Below are 15525 nucleotides of genomic sequence, written 5' to 3' on the forward strand. Positions count from 1 at the left end.
TAGACAAAGAGGGGTGTAGTCTCTTCACCGTATACACTGTGGATTCGACGATAGCATTGCTTTTTGACTTCCGAAAGGAGCATCAATTCATCCACACGATTCACTCACCTACCGCTTGCTGTGCTGCTAATCTCATCGACACTGCTACAATGGACGCCACCGAAAGCGACTCGTCCATTCCTGTAGCCAGTGACTCGGTCTTCAGCATCTCACGCCCTTCCTCAGCCTCCTCGATACATCCGACCGATACGCCGAACGATAAAGCGAGCGATCTGCCAGCGGGCGCACCGATATCTCCTCTCTTCCAAGTCCGACATACACCGACCGCGGGTCGCGCTGTTTTCGCTACGCAGGATATACCAGAAGGCACAATAGTGTGGCGCTCGGAAGACCTCTCTCTCTCCGTTTTACTGCGCGAATATCGGCGTGAGGTGTGTGGGCAATGTTTTGGATACGATTATGGGCGGGATCTGGACATTCGGGATAAGACGGTGGGGTTTGCTTTCTGCTCGGAAGCATGCCAGGAGAAGTGGCGGGAGGAGAACGGTGAGGTCGGAGTTCAGGCATGGACTGCGGTTGAGACTCTCGTGAAGAAGCGGAGCAAAGAGGATAGCGATATGGTGGACACCGACTTACCACGCCCAAAGGTCAAGGAAATCCAGCAGGCGTGGGAGAATGTCTCTGCACAGGCGGCGCTGATACGGGCTGCACGGGAAAGCGAGCAGACGGCCGGAGTTGCTGTCACGAAGCAACACAAGAAGGCCGTGCAAAAGGCACTACAGCAGAACATCACACCCGACGTGATGAGCTTCTGCGTCAGCGGCCTGGTCTGGCGGTATCTCCATCCCAACCAATGGGAACGGGTGGAGGCCCTCGCAGACGACAAGACCCCCTACCACAGCTCCGACGACCTCGGCGCTTTTACAAGAACCTACCTGCACCTCCTCGCCATTCTTCCGCTTCCACTACTCCCTCTCGTAACGGCAGAATCTCTCATTACCCTCTCATCCCGCGACTCGCACAATTCCTTCGGCATTCGGTCTCTTGAAGACGACGGCTCGGAGTTCTTTGGATACGGGTGCTGGCCTGCTGCAAGCTACTTCAATCACTCGTGCGGCCCGAATATCGAGAAGAGGAGGGAGGGGAGGACGTGGTTCTTTACGGCTGGGAAGGATATCAAGGCCGGACAGGAGCTGTGCATCACGTATCTTAGTGGGGAGGAGAGGAAGCTGAGTCGTGGGAAGAGGATGTTGAGGCTGAAGAAGACGTGGGGATTTGATTGTGGGTGTGAGAGGTGTGAGGCGCTGTAGTTGAGAGATAGGCAGGTCAAATTGAATTTTAGGTACGGTGTCAGAGCTATGCAAACACGTGTTCTATATGCCTGACATTCCACATACCCTGTTATAGCGTATGATTTATTCGTGGTACGTGGAGAGATTGGATCCGTCAGCTACGTGTGGACTCGATTGCGTTTCAGGCGCTGCCAAGCTTGGCGGGATGTTGCTGTCTCCGTGCCGGCCGTACCCTGATCTTCTCACGGCTACCGGCTCACTAGTGACATTGAGCGCATACGGTAAACTTTCTCCTACATTTGCACTCGTCGCATTCCTCATCCAACATTGACTGACATGACGCTGTTTTTCTTGGTGTAGCGCGGCGGGCACGTGGTTGCCATCCGCGCTTGGCGACGTTCATTAGTCATGCCACGAGGGTCCAGATGATTGCCACGAGGATATCGTGGGAAAGGGTCTATTAGTTATCAGATCCAAATATGACAAACCTGACCCCAAGAACTCTGCCTGCCCCGTCCCATGTCAGTCCCCGTCAGTCCCCATGTCAGCTCCGCTCACAACCCTGCGAACGCGCAATGATAGATGGGCGGACCGAATCCCATGCGTCAAGGCCTTGGATTTGGGCCGACATGGCCGGCGCGACCGAGACTAGAGCTACCTACATTATTGAAAAGGTCTCGTGGCCTGCCCAACGCGATCTACGTGAATTCGTCTGGACGCCGTAAGCGGCACATGTGTTTCAGCCCAGAGGTCGAGAGAGGGCGAAATTGACGTCTTCAATGAAGTTCCCCACTAGACGGTGACGTAACGGATCCGCCGCGCTAGCTGGACCCTGCAGGCTGCTAGGCCGTTGGAAACGCGAAGAGCGAGAAATTAGAACTGCGGGCGCGCTGGGAGGACGCATGCGCCATGAGATTGCCATATCTCGCCCTGGTCTTATATGCGGTCATTGGGCTGCGTTCAGGCCGTCTCGGGACCCTCTTCCAAGGTCGGAGTGAGGTTTGCATGCAGCGTGGCGTCGGCGGCAGCGTCCCTAGCGAGCCTCTCAGCCTCTAGATGGAGCCAGGCTCGACTGTGCGAGTCTACTGGGAGCTGGGAGGAGGCTGCCGGAGATTCCGCGGGCGTCAGCGTCTGCCACTATTGCTGAAGAGTATTCGCGCGGAGTAGCGCAGTGGCCTCGTCCAAGCAAAAGACAAATAATCTAGAGACGATACATAGAGTTCGTTTCCTCTTCTTTTTGACACCGCCGTTGCTCGCCTCTCCTGCCCATCACGACCCATCGCGATCTAATAATCCTTCCAATTCCAAACGCCCTCAAACTCACCCTTGCTCGTGCTAGCGGAAGCCACGAGATCTCCCAGCCGGGACGCGGAACAGAAACGAGCGTCATACCTCCACCGCAGAGCGAGTCAATAAGCAGAAACGAAGGCGATCATCGAGATCGAATCCCTACATGCAGTCCAAAACCACGTCTCCCCGCGGCGGACGCAAGAAGATGGGCCTCCCAGTCATCGAGGTAAGACATATTTCGACATATTTCTACACAGTTCGATGTGCTTCTTCTCTGCACACAATGCACCACGGCTAGAGCTTGAGGCGCCACGGGCAGCAGCACGCATCATATCGTGTGCGTGTGGTGCAGCTTGTTTGGCGATGATGTAGCCTGCAGCGTCATGAAGCCCGTGCGCCAATGACGCAACGTCGCTCCTCTCTTGTTCCGGCTTCACTCCTTCCTTCGTCCATGCATGACCTTCTTTCCAACCAGCGCTCCTCCCTGACTTCCCCTCACCACCGAGTATTCCCGCCGTGCTACCGCCCGTCTGCCCTCTGCCCCAACAAACGGCTGCACCCGCTTGTTTTTGCATTCTCCATCGCAGCCTCGACGACCCCGCTATTGACGGGCTTTGTAATACCTCCCAGCGTCCAGACACTAAACATGGCCGCGATACAGAATTTTAAGAACTTCCTGCGCCATGGCAAGCAGGCCCGCCAGAACGCGGAGCCCACGACCAATGTCTCCAATGTCCACGCCCAGTCGCAACATCAACGGTACAACCAGCACCCGGACCCCGTACACCATGGCATCTCGGAGCCCGTAATGGACCACAAGCCGCTCCAGAACCACGCTGCCCCCCATGGCGACTACTCCGTCGGCGCTGGCGCTGGCGACAACCGCAACATTGCCGCCCAGGCTGGCGACGCCGCCGCGCACGCCGCCCAAAAGGAGCACAAGAAGCAGGCCGCTGCCAAGGGCGCCGGCGTCGACCCCCAGGTACTCGAGCGCATCGTCGCCGAGGAGCGCGAGGCCAAGGGCAAGCTGCCGAGGTATCCCGGCCTCGAGCGATGGACGCTCCTCGAGAAGATGGGCGACGGCGCCTTCAGCAACGTCTACCGCGCGCGAGACACGACCGGCCAATGGGACGAGGTCGCCATCAAGGTCGTCCGCAAGTTCGAGATGAACTCACAGCAGGTTAGTATTACCCCTCCAGCCCCCTTCCTCCCTGCCCATTTCCTAGTCACCCCTATCCTACACGTTGAACAGTTGGGTGTTTTTGGACGTTACCAACGCGAGGCCGGTGTAGGACAAGCATGTGCATCCGGACTTCAAGACGCCCAAAGCAGCCGAGGTGCGATAATATAACCCCCGATGCTCGACTCAGCATCCCCCTTCACGACGGGCTTAAAGGGCAGACACTAACTGCCCTATAGAGAGCGAACATCCTCAAGGAAGTACAGATTATGCGCCAGCTCGACCACCCCAACATCGTCAAGCTCATCGACTTCTCCGAGTCGCGGCAGTACTACTACATCGTGCTTGAGCTGTGCCCTGGCGGTGAGCTGTTCCACCAGATCGTCCGTCTGACGTACTTCTCCGAGGACCTGTCCCGCCACACCATCATCCAGGTGGCCAAGGCACTGCAATATCTGCACGAGGAGGCAGGTGTCGTCCACCGGTATGTTCTTATCGATGTCAGTCACGATGCCAAGCATAATTACTGACGTCATTCACAGAGACATCAAGCCTGAGAACCTTCTCTTCTACCCCACACCATTCGTCCCCACCCGCAACCCAAAGCCGCGGGGACCGGACGATGAAGACAAGGCCGACGAGGGCGAGTTCGTCAAGGGCAAGGGCGCCGGCGGTATCGGCCTCATCAAGATTGCCGACTTCGGTCTCAGCAAGGTCATCTGGGATACGCAGACCATGACACCGTGTGGTACTGTCGGTTACACCGCCCCTGAGATTGTCAAGGATGAGCGCTACTCCAAGTCCGTCGACATGTGGGCGCTGGGCTGTGTGCTCTACACCCTGCTCTGCGGTTTCCCTCCGTTCTACGACGAGTCTATCCAAACTCTCACAGAGAAGGTCGCCCGCGGCCAGTACACATTCCTGTCGCCGTGGTGGGACGACATCTCCAAGTCTGCACAGGATCTCGTTTCCCACCTACTGACTGTCGATCCTGAGAAGCGCTACGACATCAACCAGTTCCTCAACCACCCATGGATACGCGAAGCCGACGAGCCTACCTACTCCGCTTACGACGCGCCACCGCTCGCCACACCCGCCGCCAAGAAGGAGCGCCTCCAGCCAGACTTCTCCCACCTTGAGTCACCAGGTGCCCGCCGCATGGACTTCCGTTCGCCTGGTGCCGTCAACCTGCGAGAAGTGTTTGATGTCAGTTACGCTGTACACCGACAAGAAGAGGAGGGCAAGCGGAAGAAGCAGTTCAAGCAGGGCTACCGCGGCGCCAACGCCATGAACTCGCTCAACGCTCTTGACGAGGGTGAGGATGATGACGAGTACGCCGCCGAGTCTGCACCATACGACCCAGCGTCGCAACATCCGCCCGCGAAGCTGCCCAAGTCTCAGGGCGCCGATGTATCAGGCATGGAGCAGAAGATGCGCAACACCACACTATCCGCCGCCGCCCAAGCCCGCCAGCAACAACAAGCACAACCGCGCCAGCAAGAACGCGGCTACGGCCAACACTCCCCAGCTGTTGCGGCCGCGGCTAAGCGCCAAGTCAGGAACAAGGGCGCGTTTGAGCTCAACATGGACAGCTCGACATTACTCGGCCGCCGCAACAAGAAGGGCCCCGAGCCCAGCGGCCTGAGGAACAACATCTCCGTCCAATGACAATCCTCGCTTGCGAAGGATTGGTGAGACGGTGATGAGAACTGTGTCATGATGGCGTTTTTGCGTTTCCTTAATCACTCTTTTCCTGCCCTTCCCCCGGTTCTCTCTACGATTTTTGGTTATATCATGTATGCGAGCTTTGTCTGCGTTTCTCCTCTCATGGCATGGCTTTACGGTCTCTTGTCTGTCCCGCGGGATGACGGACATGGAGATGGGAGAAGAGAGGGTTTAGGCATAGTTATGAAGCTTTTGGCATGGCGATGGATGGATGGATGATAGTAAACGTGCGATGTGGCATGGTTGTCCATGTAGCATGAATGATAATGTTTGAAAACAACTCTTGATTCTCTCGTGTACATAGCATGATGATGGCGCATGTCTCACTTCTTCTTCCCATACTTCGCCAACCACACGGCCGACTTTTCCTCCAGGCTGAGTTTCGGAGCCCCATTACCCACGAATGCTTGCGACTGTTCACCCAAACTAGCCCCAGATACCGCCGCATCCTTCCAACGAGCAACTCCAGCATCGTGCGCCGCCTTCTTGTCGGCTTCAACCTTCTTGCGCTCGTTCTCGCGGTCGGTCTCAGCTTGCTTGTACTCTGCAAGCTCTTTCTCCGTCGCTTCCAGCTTTGCCGCGAGGTCTTCGTTCTTCTTGTTGGCGAGCTCGAGGTCTCGCTTCAACTCAGCGTTTTCTTGCTCGGCGTTCTCGGCGCGGATTTGCATTGCGGAGGCTGGGGATGACATTGTTGAGGGTGACGACGATGATGGTGACGACGATGATGGTGACGACGATGATGGCGATGACGCTGATGGTATGTAGTCTTGAATAACGGAAGATGCCTCGGTATTGACCATGAAGCTGATGGTATGTAGTCTTGAACAACGGAAGATACCTAGGTATTGGAGAAAGAGGTGGTAGCTGTTTGAAAGTATCTGGGGGGTGAAGTCTTGTTACCGAAGGCACTAGAGAAGTCGAGAGTTCACCCTCACCTTCACCGCGGATTCTGACGACGTGACACAAACGAGGTTACCCGCCTAGCGCACCTTCCGCATTGACCACAACCGTGAAGAACTTCGGTAAACGAGGAAGGCGCGATTGCAGCAACACCAAAAAAGATCGCGGTGTGCATGGATTGCTTGCGACATGACATAGCGTTTTCAGCTGCGTCACCGGACATAGGCTCCAGCATCAAGGCATCATTATCAGTGAGTATCTCGTGTGTGAGGCAGTTGTGTTGGCTGGGATATAGAGACTATATTACAGATGTCGGCGCTCGAACATTTCCAGAACCACATATCTCTCCTCACCAATCAACATAACCTGACACCATCAACCATCCCAGAACTATGACCTCTCTCATTGACCTGCTGAGTCCGCGACTCGGTCCGATCCAGACTTGCCTCCTGCAGTACCTCGATCCTGGCGCTATCGCAACACTGACTGCGGCATGCAAAGACTTCGGTTGCCTTTGGCCCAGGCTCATGGCCTCGGCCTACAACATCGACCACCAACTCCGGAACTTCTTCACCAACCCCAAAGATTTTAGGTCCGCGCAAGGAGAGTCGGGTGCTCTGATCTTCGACGGTGTTTGCCCAAACTTGCTAAGGTTCTTCACGCGAGGCGACAACCGTAGGGTGAAAACTCTCATTCTTCACATACAAGATGAACATACAGACCCGATGGTCACATACCTCGAAACGGAAGGTTACACCCTCCAAGATCCAAACGAAATGTATCCTGGTACGCCGCAATGTGGCAACGGACAAATGGCGTTCCGGAAGAAGCCCTATTGGGTGAACATCGAACATCACAAAACCTCTCCAATTCAGAGGCTGTTGGAAAGAGCGACGTCAGATAGACTTATGTTCCTGTCGTGGAATAAAGCGTACGCCATATTCCCGGTCGAGACACTGGTGAAGCAGGAGTGTCTTTTGCTGTCAGATGGGGACGCCATTCTTGAGATAGAAATTGGTCGCTTCGAGCGCCAGCGACGTACTAAGAGCGATGCAATTACTGCAGTCTGTGGGATTACTACACAAGAAGGAGAAAGTCGCAAAACCGGACCTACAGTAATTATGTCGGCTGGCAAAACCAACGAAGGCGGAGAGGAACTTCACTACGACATTGCGAAGAATCCGCCCCCTTCGACCGTCCGGAAAGTGGGCGACAAACGTACCTTGTGTCTCCAGCTTGACACTGAAGGCGTGAAAGCTCCCACTACACCTGATGCTGTCCTCGAGTCAGCGATGTTTCTCCTTCGACGTTACGAGAACCCGTTTGTTTCGCAATACCACGAAGTTCAGCACCCACGACATTCGATCCAGTTCATCTCACTCGGCCATCCCATACTAAAGCACACATACCTGATCCCGACAACCAACGACCACTTGTTCGCCAGCAATAATGACTTGACGCACATAATGGAAGATCTGAGGATCAAGCTAGATGGTCTGACGCTCAAAGAGATGGAGAAGGTCCCGGAAGCTGAGCGCCCAATTGAATTCGCTCGGGTTCGAGATGCGCATGAAAGCGGTAGCATACTCAGAGACACGTTCCCGCTGCCTGTCGACTGGACGTTCTATGACGACGAGGTTCTTGAAGAATTAGGGGTTGCTTGGGAGAGCCGGGACGGTGTATGAATGGACGATGCAGAGGATGTGAGGATAGAGAGTTTTGACACACTAGCAGCGACTGACAGCGACTGGGACGACGACGACGACGACGACGATTTAGCTGGTACGGCTACAAGTAATGGGCAAGCATATTGAGATTCTGGATCGATTGTTGCGCGCGATTCTTTAAAGTATCGGCGATGTTCATCACTCGTGTGCGTAGTTCCTTCCATCAAATGTAGTGTACCATGTCAGCCTCACTATAGTGAAACTCTAAACCCAGCGTACCTATGTATCGTGACCTCAACGGTAGACCGCGGGGACCCGGTTTCGCGACGATACACAGCTGCTATACGTATGTTGGATGCAAACAGTTTCAGCGAATAGGTGAGACTTGGTAAATGAACAGTTCTTTCCTGATACGAGCTTGACGTCTTACTGGTCTGTGCGAATCGATAATAATAGCCCGTCGAAACGGCGGACACGCGTCGGAGAAAGAACTATGATGTAGTTACTTCTTTGCAACACGTCCGTTTGAGACATTGTCACTATATAACTCCCTCACGGCGCGTAGTCAATTGCGCAGTCAATTGTCGCCGCCACCATGGACCCTCTTCTCGCCGCCGCCGAAGCCGCCGCCGCCGACACAACGTCAACCCCGCCAAGCTCCCCGCCCTCCGCCGAGACGCCCCCAGAGAGCCGCCTCTGGGGTATCAGCGACATCCACCTCTCCTTCAAGGGCAACCGCGATGCTCTCGAGAAGCTCCTGCCGCACCCGCACGATGACCTCATACTTTGCGGAGATGTTGGTGAGTCGGCGGAGCATTGCCGGCTCGCCTTCACCAAGGTCAAGGAATGCTTCCGCCAAGTGTTCTGGGTGCCAGGCAATCACGAGCTGTACACGCTGCCCTCGGAGAAAGAGCATGGCGCGAGGGGCGAGGCGAAATACATGGAGTGCGTTGCGATTGCGCGGGAGTACGGCATAATCACGCCAGAAGACCCATACACGCTGTGGGAGGGTGAGGGAGGTCCATGTCTCATTGCGCCCATCTTCACGCTGTACGACTACAGCTTCCGGCCTAGCCATGTCAAGCTAGAGGATGCGCTGGAGTGGGCGCGAGAAAAGGATATAGAAGCGACCGACGAGCACCTTCTGCATCCCGACCCCTACTCGTCACGTATCGAATGGTGCAATGCGCTTCTCGAGAAGACGGAGAAGAAGCTCGCTGCCGCTGTCGCATCACACCCAGATATCCCCTTGATTATAGTAGGCCACTGGCCGCTGCGGGAAGACCTAGTCAAGCTATTCAGAGTCCCGCGATTCTCGCTCTGGTGCGGCACAAAGAAGACCGAAGACTGGCACAACAAGTACAACGCAAAGGTCGTCGTGTCTGGCCATCTCCACATCAGGCGAACAGACTGGATAGACAACACGCGCTTTGAAGAGGTCAGCCTGGGCTACCCACGGCAATGGCATGATTGTCAAGAGCGCGGCCTCGACATCAACGACCTGCTGCGCGAGCTAATGCCAGGCCCGGAGACACCACCAAAAGACCGGCGCAATACTGTCTGGAGGCAGTTCGGATGATTGACTGCATTGCGAGATACAATCTAATCTTCGATACCCGAGATCATGCCTTTTGTCCCCCGTGACTGCAGGTACGTCTAACTGGCCCAATCACTCCACGCCAATTCCTCACGTTCGGCGGCCCACCAGCATGAATCCACGAATCTAATGCAATTCTCGTTCTGTTTCTCCAGACTGCAGCATGTCACATTCACCTCCCCTGCACCTGCCTGATGCGGACTCGGCCTAGTCTCGGCCAAGCACCAATGGCTCGGACGCGATCAGCCACGCGCTTTCTCCTTATTCGCCGGCATGCAACCGTCGTGGTTCCCAATCTAGTCGATCGACATCCTGCGTTACTCTCTGCAGATGTTTGCTCCGGGCGTAGAATATGCAACGTCTGAATCGTCCCGTGCCGGACGCCGATGCGCTGCAGGTACCCCAGCGACAACGTCGGAAACGTTGTTATGCGTCCAAGGGAGCTGGATAAACGGCCAATTGGTGGTGGTATATCAGGGCATGTGCGCTGTTTGTGTGCTTCCTACGCTTCTGCTCGTATCGCGCTTTTGCTAGTCTGTATCGTGAACTTCCCCATTGAGATTGAGAGAGACTTGAGGACTCAGTGAGCACGATATCGGGAAGAGCCGCATGATACTGAACACGCCGAAGACTTCGTATAAAACCACCGCAGCCACCATCTTTTGAAGATCAAGCCAGTCTCCCGGCACAAAGACTTTGTCACTCGCTTGACATACCTCACCGTTCATTCCTCCTTCCATTCGCTCTCAGCAGAAGTCAAGATGTTCAACATTGCCATCCAGCTCCTCGCAGCCGCGAGTGTCGTCCTCGCCTCCCCCGTCAACCTCCAAAGCCGTGCGGTCATCGCTCACGATGCTGTTGTTGGCTTCCCTCAGACCGTTCCTTCAGGCATCGTAGGACAGCTCATGCTCAAGTACAAGCCCTACCTCAAAGTCGAAAACGGCTGCGTCCCCTTCCCCGCTGTGAACGCCGCTGGTGACACAGGGTAAGTCAACCGTATTCCAGAAAGTGAATCCTTTTAACACCCTCCAGCGGCGGCCTCCAACCCACCGGCGCCTCAAACAGCGGGTGCAGTTCCTCCCCCGGCCAAGTCTACGCCCGCGCCACCGCCCACAACGGCGCCTACGCCATTATGTACTCCTGGTACATGCCCAAAGACAGCCCCGGCCCCGGTCTCGGCCACCGCCACGACTGGGAAAACATCGTCGTCTGGCTGTCCGCCCAGTCCACCACCGCTACTATCCGCGGCGTCGCCATCTCTGCTCACGGCGACTACGACAAAGTTACCAACCCTAGTCTCACTGGTACCAGGCCGAGGATCGGGTATAGGTCTATCTTCCCGGTTAACCATCAGTTGATCGAGACGACTACGCAAGGTGGAGAGCAGCCGTTGATTGCGTGGGACAGCATGACGGCGGCGGCGAGGAGTGCGATTGAGAACACGGATTTCGGTAGTGCGACGCCGTCTTTCCGTGACAGCAACTTTGGAAACTACCTTGACGAGGCTTTCATTTGAGGGGTGGTGTAGATAGCAGTACCTAACATAGCATCTCATCATGATATTTGCTCAGTTGAAACCACCACATGCCTTCTTCACTAATGTAGTGCTTGATTACAAAACTATCATTTATCTCATCAACCGTCTGCCACTAGCCCCCACCTCATACAAGAAAAAAGCTGAACAGGTCTAGAGCCTACATCGACGCTAGTTCACCTATCTAGTAGGTTTACATGTTGATGTAGGCTGCAGGCCTGTTCGGCTTTTTCTCGATTGATGTGCCCCCTTCAACGTTGCAGCCTCCGTATCGGTTCACCTTCCAGAAACCAAGCGAGCTTATCTTCGACAAGCTCAAAACAATTGCCGAAGTCCAGATGCCATTACAAACTATTCCCATTCGTATAAACAGTCTCTATCGACCGCTACTAGAACTAAGTCACGCCGAGCCCCACAGCATAGAATATGGAGGGTATACGGGCCGAACACAAGCCCCATCCGTATCAGCAAGCCACACGCATGAACCACCACCTCACGGCTCAAGCCGAGTACCCAGGAGGAGGACCCGCCGGCGCTGTGTACTCCGGCGGCGGAGCCTCACCAGCAGGCGGTGCAAAACCTCCCGTACCCACATTCTGCTGCTGTCCTCCAAGCACCCTCCTAAACGCCTCCTCACGCGCCTGCTGCAGTTGCAACCGCGCATGTTGTAGCTTCGCCTTTGCCTGGTCGACTTCGCCCTGCAGTCCCTTCTCCTGCGCCTCGCGTTGTCGAATAATCTCCCCGCATTTGTTTCCCGCGCGGTCGACCTGCGCAATAGACTGCTTGACCTGATCGTGCATCTGCATATCGGAGAAGATATTGTCAAATACGACGTCGCTCCATATACTACCCATGGCGATGTTGAGTTGACCCAGCCCCGGTATCTCAGGCGCAACCTGCTTGACCTGCTGCTGCAGCATGCGCACTTGTTGGATGGAACTCTCGGCGCGCTCGAGGTAGTTCCGCTTCTGCATGCTGGCCATTGTGCCGCCGCCAAACATGTCGTATTGCGACATGCCGTATGCGCCGTCGAGGTGTTCGCGGGCGGCAGACAGCTTGACAGACGTCTGCCCGAGGAGGAAGAGGATGTGGCGCTCGCGCTCGAGGCGTTGGGTCAGGTCTTGGACGTGCGCGTGTGCGGCGTTGCAGGCATCTTCTTTGCGGTCTTCGTCGGGAAACTCGGGCGTGTGGCCTGCGAAGATGGAGTTGTAGAGCGCGTCGAGGTCGGCTTGGAGCGTGGTGTGGCGTTGGGCTTGCGACGCGATTTCGTTCTTGCGCGTTTCAGCTTCGGCGCGGAGTTGTTTCGCGTAGGCGAGTTCGTCTTCTGCGCTCTTTTGCTCTTGGATTGCGTCGAAGTACTCCTTCTCTTCTTTGGCGGCTTTTTCCGCGAACTTCTCCTTCTTTCCGCTGGCCTTGTGGGCGAAGCGGCGGAAGTGCGAGTCGCGGTACTTTTCGTGGTCTTTCAGCTCGCTGGCTGTTTTCTGCTTGAGGTCGTTGACGCGCTTCCTGATGTTGTTGATTTGCGCGTCGAGGTCAGCGATGTAGGCGTTCTGCTGCTTGAGCTGTGAGGGCGCCGAATCTGTGTCCTCGAGGCCACGAAGGAGCTCCTCGTTCCTCTGCGCTGCCTGCTGGATCTTGTTGTGAATTGACATGATGAGATGAGCTATGGGGTACTAGTTTGTGAGTTGTGATGCGAACGCGATCGGAGGTAGCCTGATGCTATATATCTAGGAAGGAACGAAGCACAGCCTACCTAATCGACTCCTTACGGCAAGAGATCATGGTGGTACTGCTTGGCAGTCGGCCTGACGGCACGAATATGGCCTTGTCTTAGGCTATTGGGCGCCTGATTATGAACCAAACTGCTGTCCTTAACGTGGCTGGTGGTGTTGAAGCGGGGCAGATTCCAGACGTCATAAGGAGCAAGGCTGAGCTACCATCCAATGCGGCCTAGCTCCATGTGGCGCAGGCCGCTGAGCCTCAATGCACTAAGGCGGCGTGGCAACGGCTATCTCGCATTTTGGACATCATGCTGGAATCCGGGGTAACGACGATACAGTTGCGAACAGCAGTGACTTCGTATATGCGATGGTGAGGGGAATCATGAGGTGGAGACCGACGGATGGCAAGAATAGCCGGCTTTCCTCCAGACGGAAGGAGGTGCCTAAGGACACCGCACCGTTGCTCAAAGCCCCACCTCGGACGCCGTGGCACAACTTCGGGTGTTTGGTGTAGCATCGGATAACCTCAAAAGCTCAACAGCGTCAAAAGAAAGCTTCCTCTCGATTTTTGCAAGTCCATTGACTCTCAGCACGCCAACAACCCGGCTCCAACATGGCTACCGAGAAATTACAGACATACTCACAGAAGCCTCGCGTTTTCATCTTGTCGGACATCTCGAATGAGCCGGATGATGCCGAGTCGCTGTGCCGGTACCTGTTGTATGCCAATGAGTTCGAGACGGAGGGTCTGGTAGCTTGCACAAGCACATGGATGAAGAACAAAGTGCACCCGGAAGACATGGGGAAGATTATCAACGCATATGCCGACGCCGTGGATAATTTGAACAAACATGTACACCCGAACTGGCAGTATCCAACGGCACAACATTTGCGTGGGTTGATTCGCAAGGGCGCCGAGGTAAGCTCCATTCGCTAGACGCAGCACGTCACGTGAGTAGCGCTGACAGTATCTAGACTTACGGCATGTCGGCTGTTGGCACAGACACTCCACTATCTCCAGGTGGACAGCTGCTGTACGATCGAATCGTCGCACCATCTACCCAGCCATTATGGATTCTTTGCTGGGGCGGAACAAACACACTCGCCTCGGCACTACTCAAAGTAGACGACGACTTCGAACCTGAAGACTCCAAGCGCTTGCTCTCACGTCTACGCGTCTATGCCATTTCCGACCAAGATGACACAGGTGCATGGATCCGCAACAACTTCCCCGACGTATTCTACATTGCTTCCATTCACGGCTGGAATCAGTATGGTCTGGCAGCATGGACCGGCATTTCTGGCGACAAGTACTACGGCTTCGATGAAGGTGGGCCAGATTTCACCAAGATGGAAAAGAGCTGGATCAAGGAGAACATCCAAATCGGGCCACTCGGAAAGGCGTACCCTGACTATCTCTACATCCCGGAAGGAGATACCCCAACATTCCTCTACCTCATCCAGAATGGTCTGGGTGTACCTGACTGCCCCAACTATGGATCTTGGGGTGGTCGATACGGGCGAACTGATATCAGCACTGAAGGCCTGAACAGCAACCACTACAGTGATGTCGTAGACAGGGTTAAAGTTGGCGACAGGACGTATACATCCAACCACGCGACTATCTGGCGATGGCGCGATGCTTTCCAGAACGACTTTGCCGCGCGCATCAAGTGGAGCATGGAGCCAGATTTTGCAAAAGCAAATCACCATCCCGTGATCAACATCAGCGGCTTCAAAGGCTTAGCGCCTGTCCAGATCACCGCTGAAGCCGGATCAAAAGTCACCCTCGACGCGTCTGCTACATACGACCCCGATGGCGGAAAACTCACATTCAAGTGGTGGCATTATCGGGAACCCACAGCGACGCAGTGGTTGGTTTACAGCGAGGTTGCGCAACTTGTTATCAAGAAGCTGGATGATGACGGCAGGAAGGTTGAGGTAAGGCTTCCACCTCCGGAAAAATGCGCGGTCGAGTTTTTGAGCAAGAAGCCGGTTGCTCAAGGTCAATTGCTTCATCTGATACTTGAGGTCACGGATGATGGCACCCCGGCTCTGACAAGCTACCGGAGAGTGTTGATACAGGCGACAAACAAGGAGCTGAAGGGAGGTGTAAAGAGTGCTGGTTCTACTGGCGACGCGATGAAGAAAGCGTAGCATCTCGCAGGAGTAAAATAGTGGTATACCTGATCCAATCGATCGCAGCCAATCAAAAAGTAAATCTTTCTCGGTGGCGAAACTCGTGAGATGGTGAGCTTTCGGCGACTAATTCGACATCCAGGTGACATGTACGACACCGCAGCACGCGTCAAAACTACTAAAGTCTGAACCAACGAGGCGGGTGTGTGAGTCGCTGTTAAAACCGCGGCGCGTTCATAGTGTACTGCAGACAGGAATTTGGTAGATGAAAGACCCTGGCGCCGGGCCGCTGACGTCATGACACACTGGCGCAGCGACTTACAACCACCAGTGACAGCCATCGGTCTTGTTACTGAAGAGTCGCGCCGAACGCAGAAGGGATAACCCTACATGTTGTAGAAACTACGTCTCGCGTTCCTGTGGTCAAAACAGGTTGTCGGCTGGCCACACACATGTAACCACGGCGATCTCGTCGATCGT

At 55.1% G+C, this 15525-nt stretch overlaps 8 protein-coding genes across 8 annotated transcripts; 6 read left to right on the forward strand and 2 right to left on the reverse strand.

Moving 5' to 3' along the window:
- Nucleotides 1-149: 149 nt before the first annotated feature.
- On the forward strand, nucleotides 150-1310 carry J4E84_005179 (uncharacterized protein; the record flags this gene model as incomplete). The annotated part of the gene is made up of 1 exon (XM_049387776.1): nucleotides 150-1310. The coding sequence occupies one exon, from the start codon at nucleotides 150-152 to the stop codon at nucleotides 1308-1310; it is 1161 nt and encodes a 386-aa protein (XP_049244754.1).
- Nucleotides 1311-3228: 1918 nt separating this feature from the next.
- SRK1 (MAPK-activated protein kinase Srk1) lies at nucleotides 3229-5430 on the forward strand (the record flags this gene model as incomplete). Its single annotated transcript, XM_049387777.1, has 3 exons — nucleotides 3229-3762; nucleotides 4002-4246; nucleotides 4305-5430. 3 exons carry the CDS (start codon nucleotides 3229-3231, stop codon nucleotides 5428-5430), a joined length of 1905 nt encoding a protein of 634 aa, XP_049244755.1.
- Nucleotides 5431-5810: 380 nt separating this feature from the next.
- Nucleotides 5811-6287, reverse strand: J4E84_005181 (uncharacterized protein; the record flags this gene model as incomplete). Its single annotated transcript, XM_049387778.1, has 1 exon — nucleotides 5811-6287. One exon carries the CDS (start codon nucleotides 6285-6287, stop codon nucleotides 5811-5813), a length of 477 nt encoding a protein of 158 aa, XP_049244756.1.
- Nucleotides 6288-6779: 492 nt separating this feature from the next.
- On the forward strand, nucleotides 6780-8072 carry J4E84_005182 (uncharacterized protein; the record flags this gene model as incomplete). Its single annotated transcript, XM_049387779.1, has 1 exon — nucleotides 6780-8072. One exon carries the CDS (start codon nucleotides 6780-6782, stop codon nucleotides 8070-8072), a length of 1293 nt encoding a protein of 430 aa, XP_049244757.1.
- A 577-nt stretch (nucleotides 8073-8649) lies between these two features.
- On the forward strand, nucleotides 8650-9633 carry J4E84_005183 (uncharacterized protein; the record flags this gene model as incomplete). Its single annotated transcript, XM_049387780.1, has 1 exon — nucleotides 8650-9633. The coding sequence occupies one exon, from the start codon at nucleotides 8650-8652 to the stop codon at nucleotides 9631-9633; it is 984 nt and encodes a 327-aa protein (XP_049244758.1).
- Nucleotides 9634-10412: 779 nt separating this feature from the next.
- J4E84_005184 (uncharacterized protein) lies at nucleotides 10413-11167 on the forward strand (the record flags this gene model as incomplete). Its single annotated transcript, XM_049387781.1, has 2 exons — nucleotides 10413-10636; nucleotides 10684-11167. 2 exons carry the CDS (start codon nucleotides 10413-10415, stop codon nucleotides 11165-11167), a joined length of 708 nt encoding a protein of 235 aa, XP_049244759.1.
- A 518-nt stretch (nucleotides 11168-11685) lies between these two features.
- J4E84_005185 (uncharacterized protein) lies at nucleotides 11686-12837 on the reverse strand (the record flags this gene model as incomplete). Its single annotated transcript, XM_049387782.1, has 1 exon — nucleotides 11686-12837. The coding sequence occupies one exon, from the start codon at nucleotides 12835-12837 to the stop codon at nucleotides 11686-11688; it is 1152 nt and encodes a 383-aa protein (XP_049244760.1).
- Nucleotides 12838-13519: 682 nt separating this feature from the next.
- J4E84_005186 (uncharacterized protein) lies at nucleotides 13520-15063 on the forward strand (the record flags this gene model as incomplete). The annotated part of the gene is made up of 2 exons (XM_049387783.1): nucleotides 13520-13825; nucleotides 13882-15063. 2 exons carry the CDS (start codon nucleotides 13520-13522, stop codon nucleotides 15061-15063), a joined length of 1488 nt encoding a protein of 495 aa, XP_049244761.1.
- Nucleotides 15064-15525: the final 462 nt, after the last annotated feature.

Source organism: Alternaria hordeiaustralica (assembly GCF_023758085.1).
Source record: "Alternaria hordeiaustralica strain BMP 2776 chromosome Unknown scaffold_8, whole genome shotgun sequence".
Taxonomy (NCBI): domain Eukaryota; kingdom Fungi; phylum Ascomycota; class Dothideomycetes; order Pleosporales; family Pleosporaceae; genus Alternaria; species Alternaria hordeiaustralica.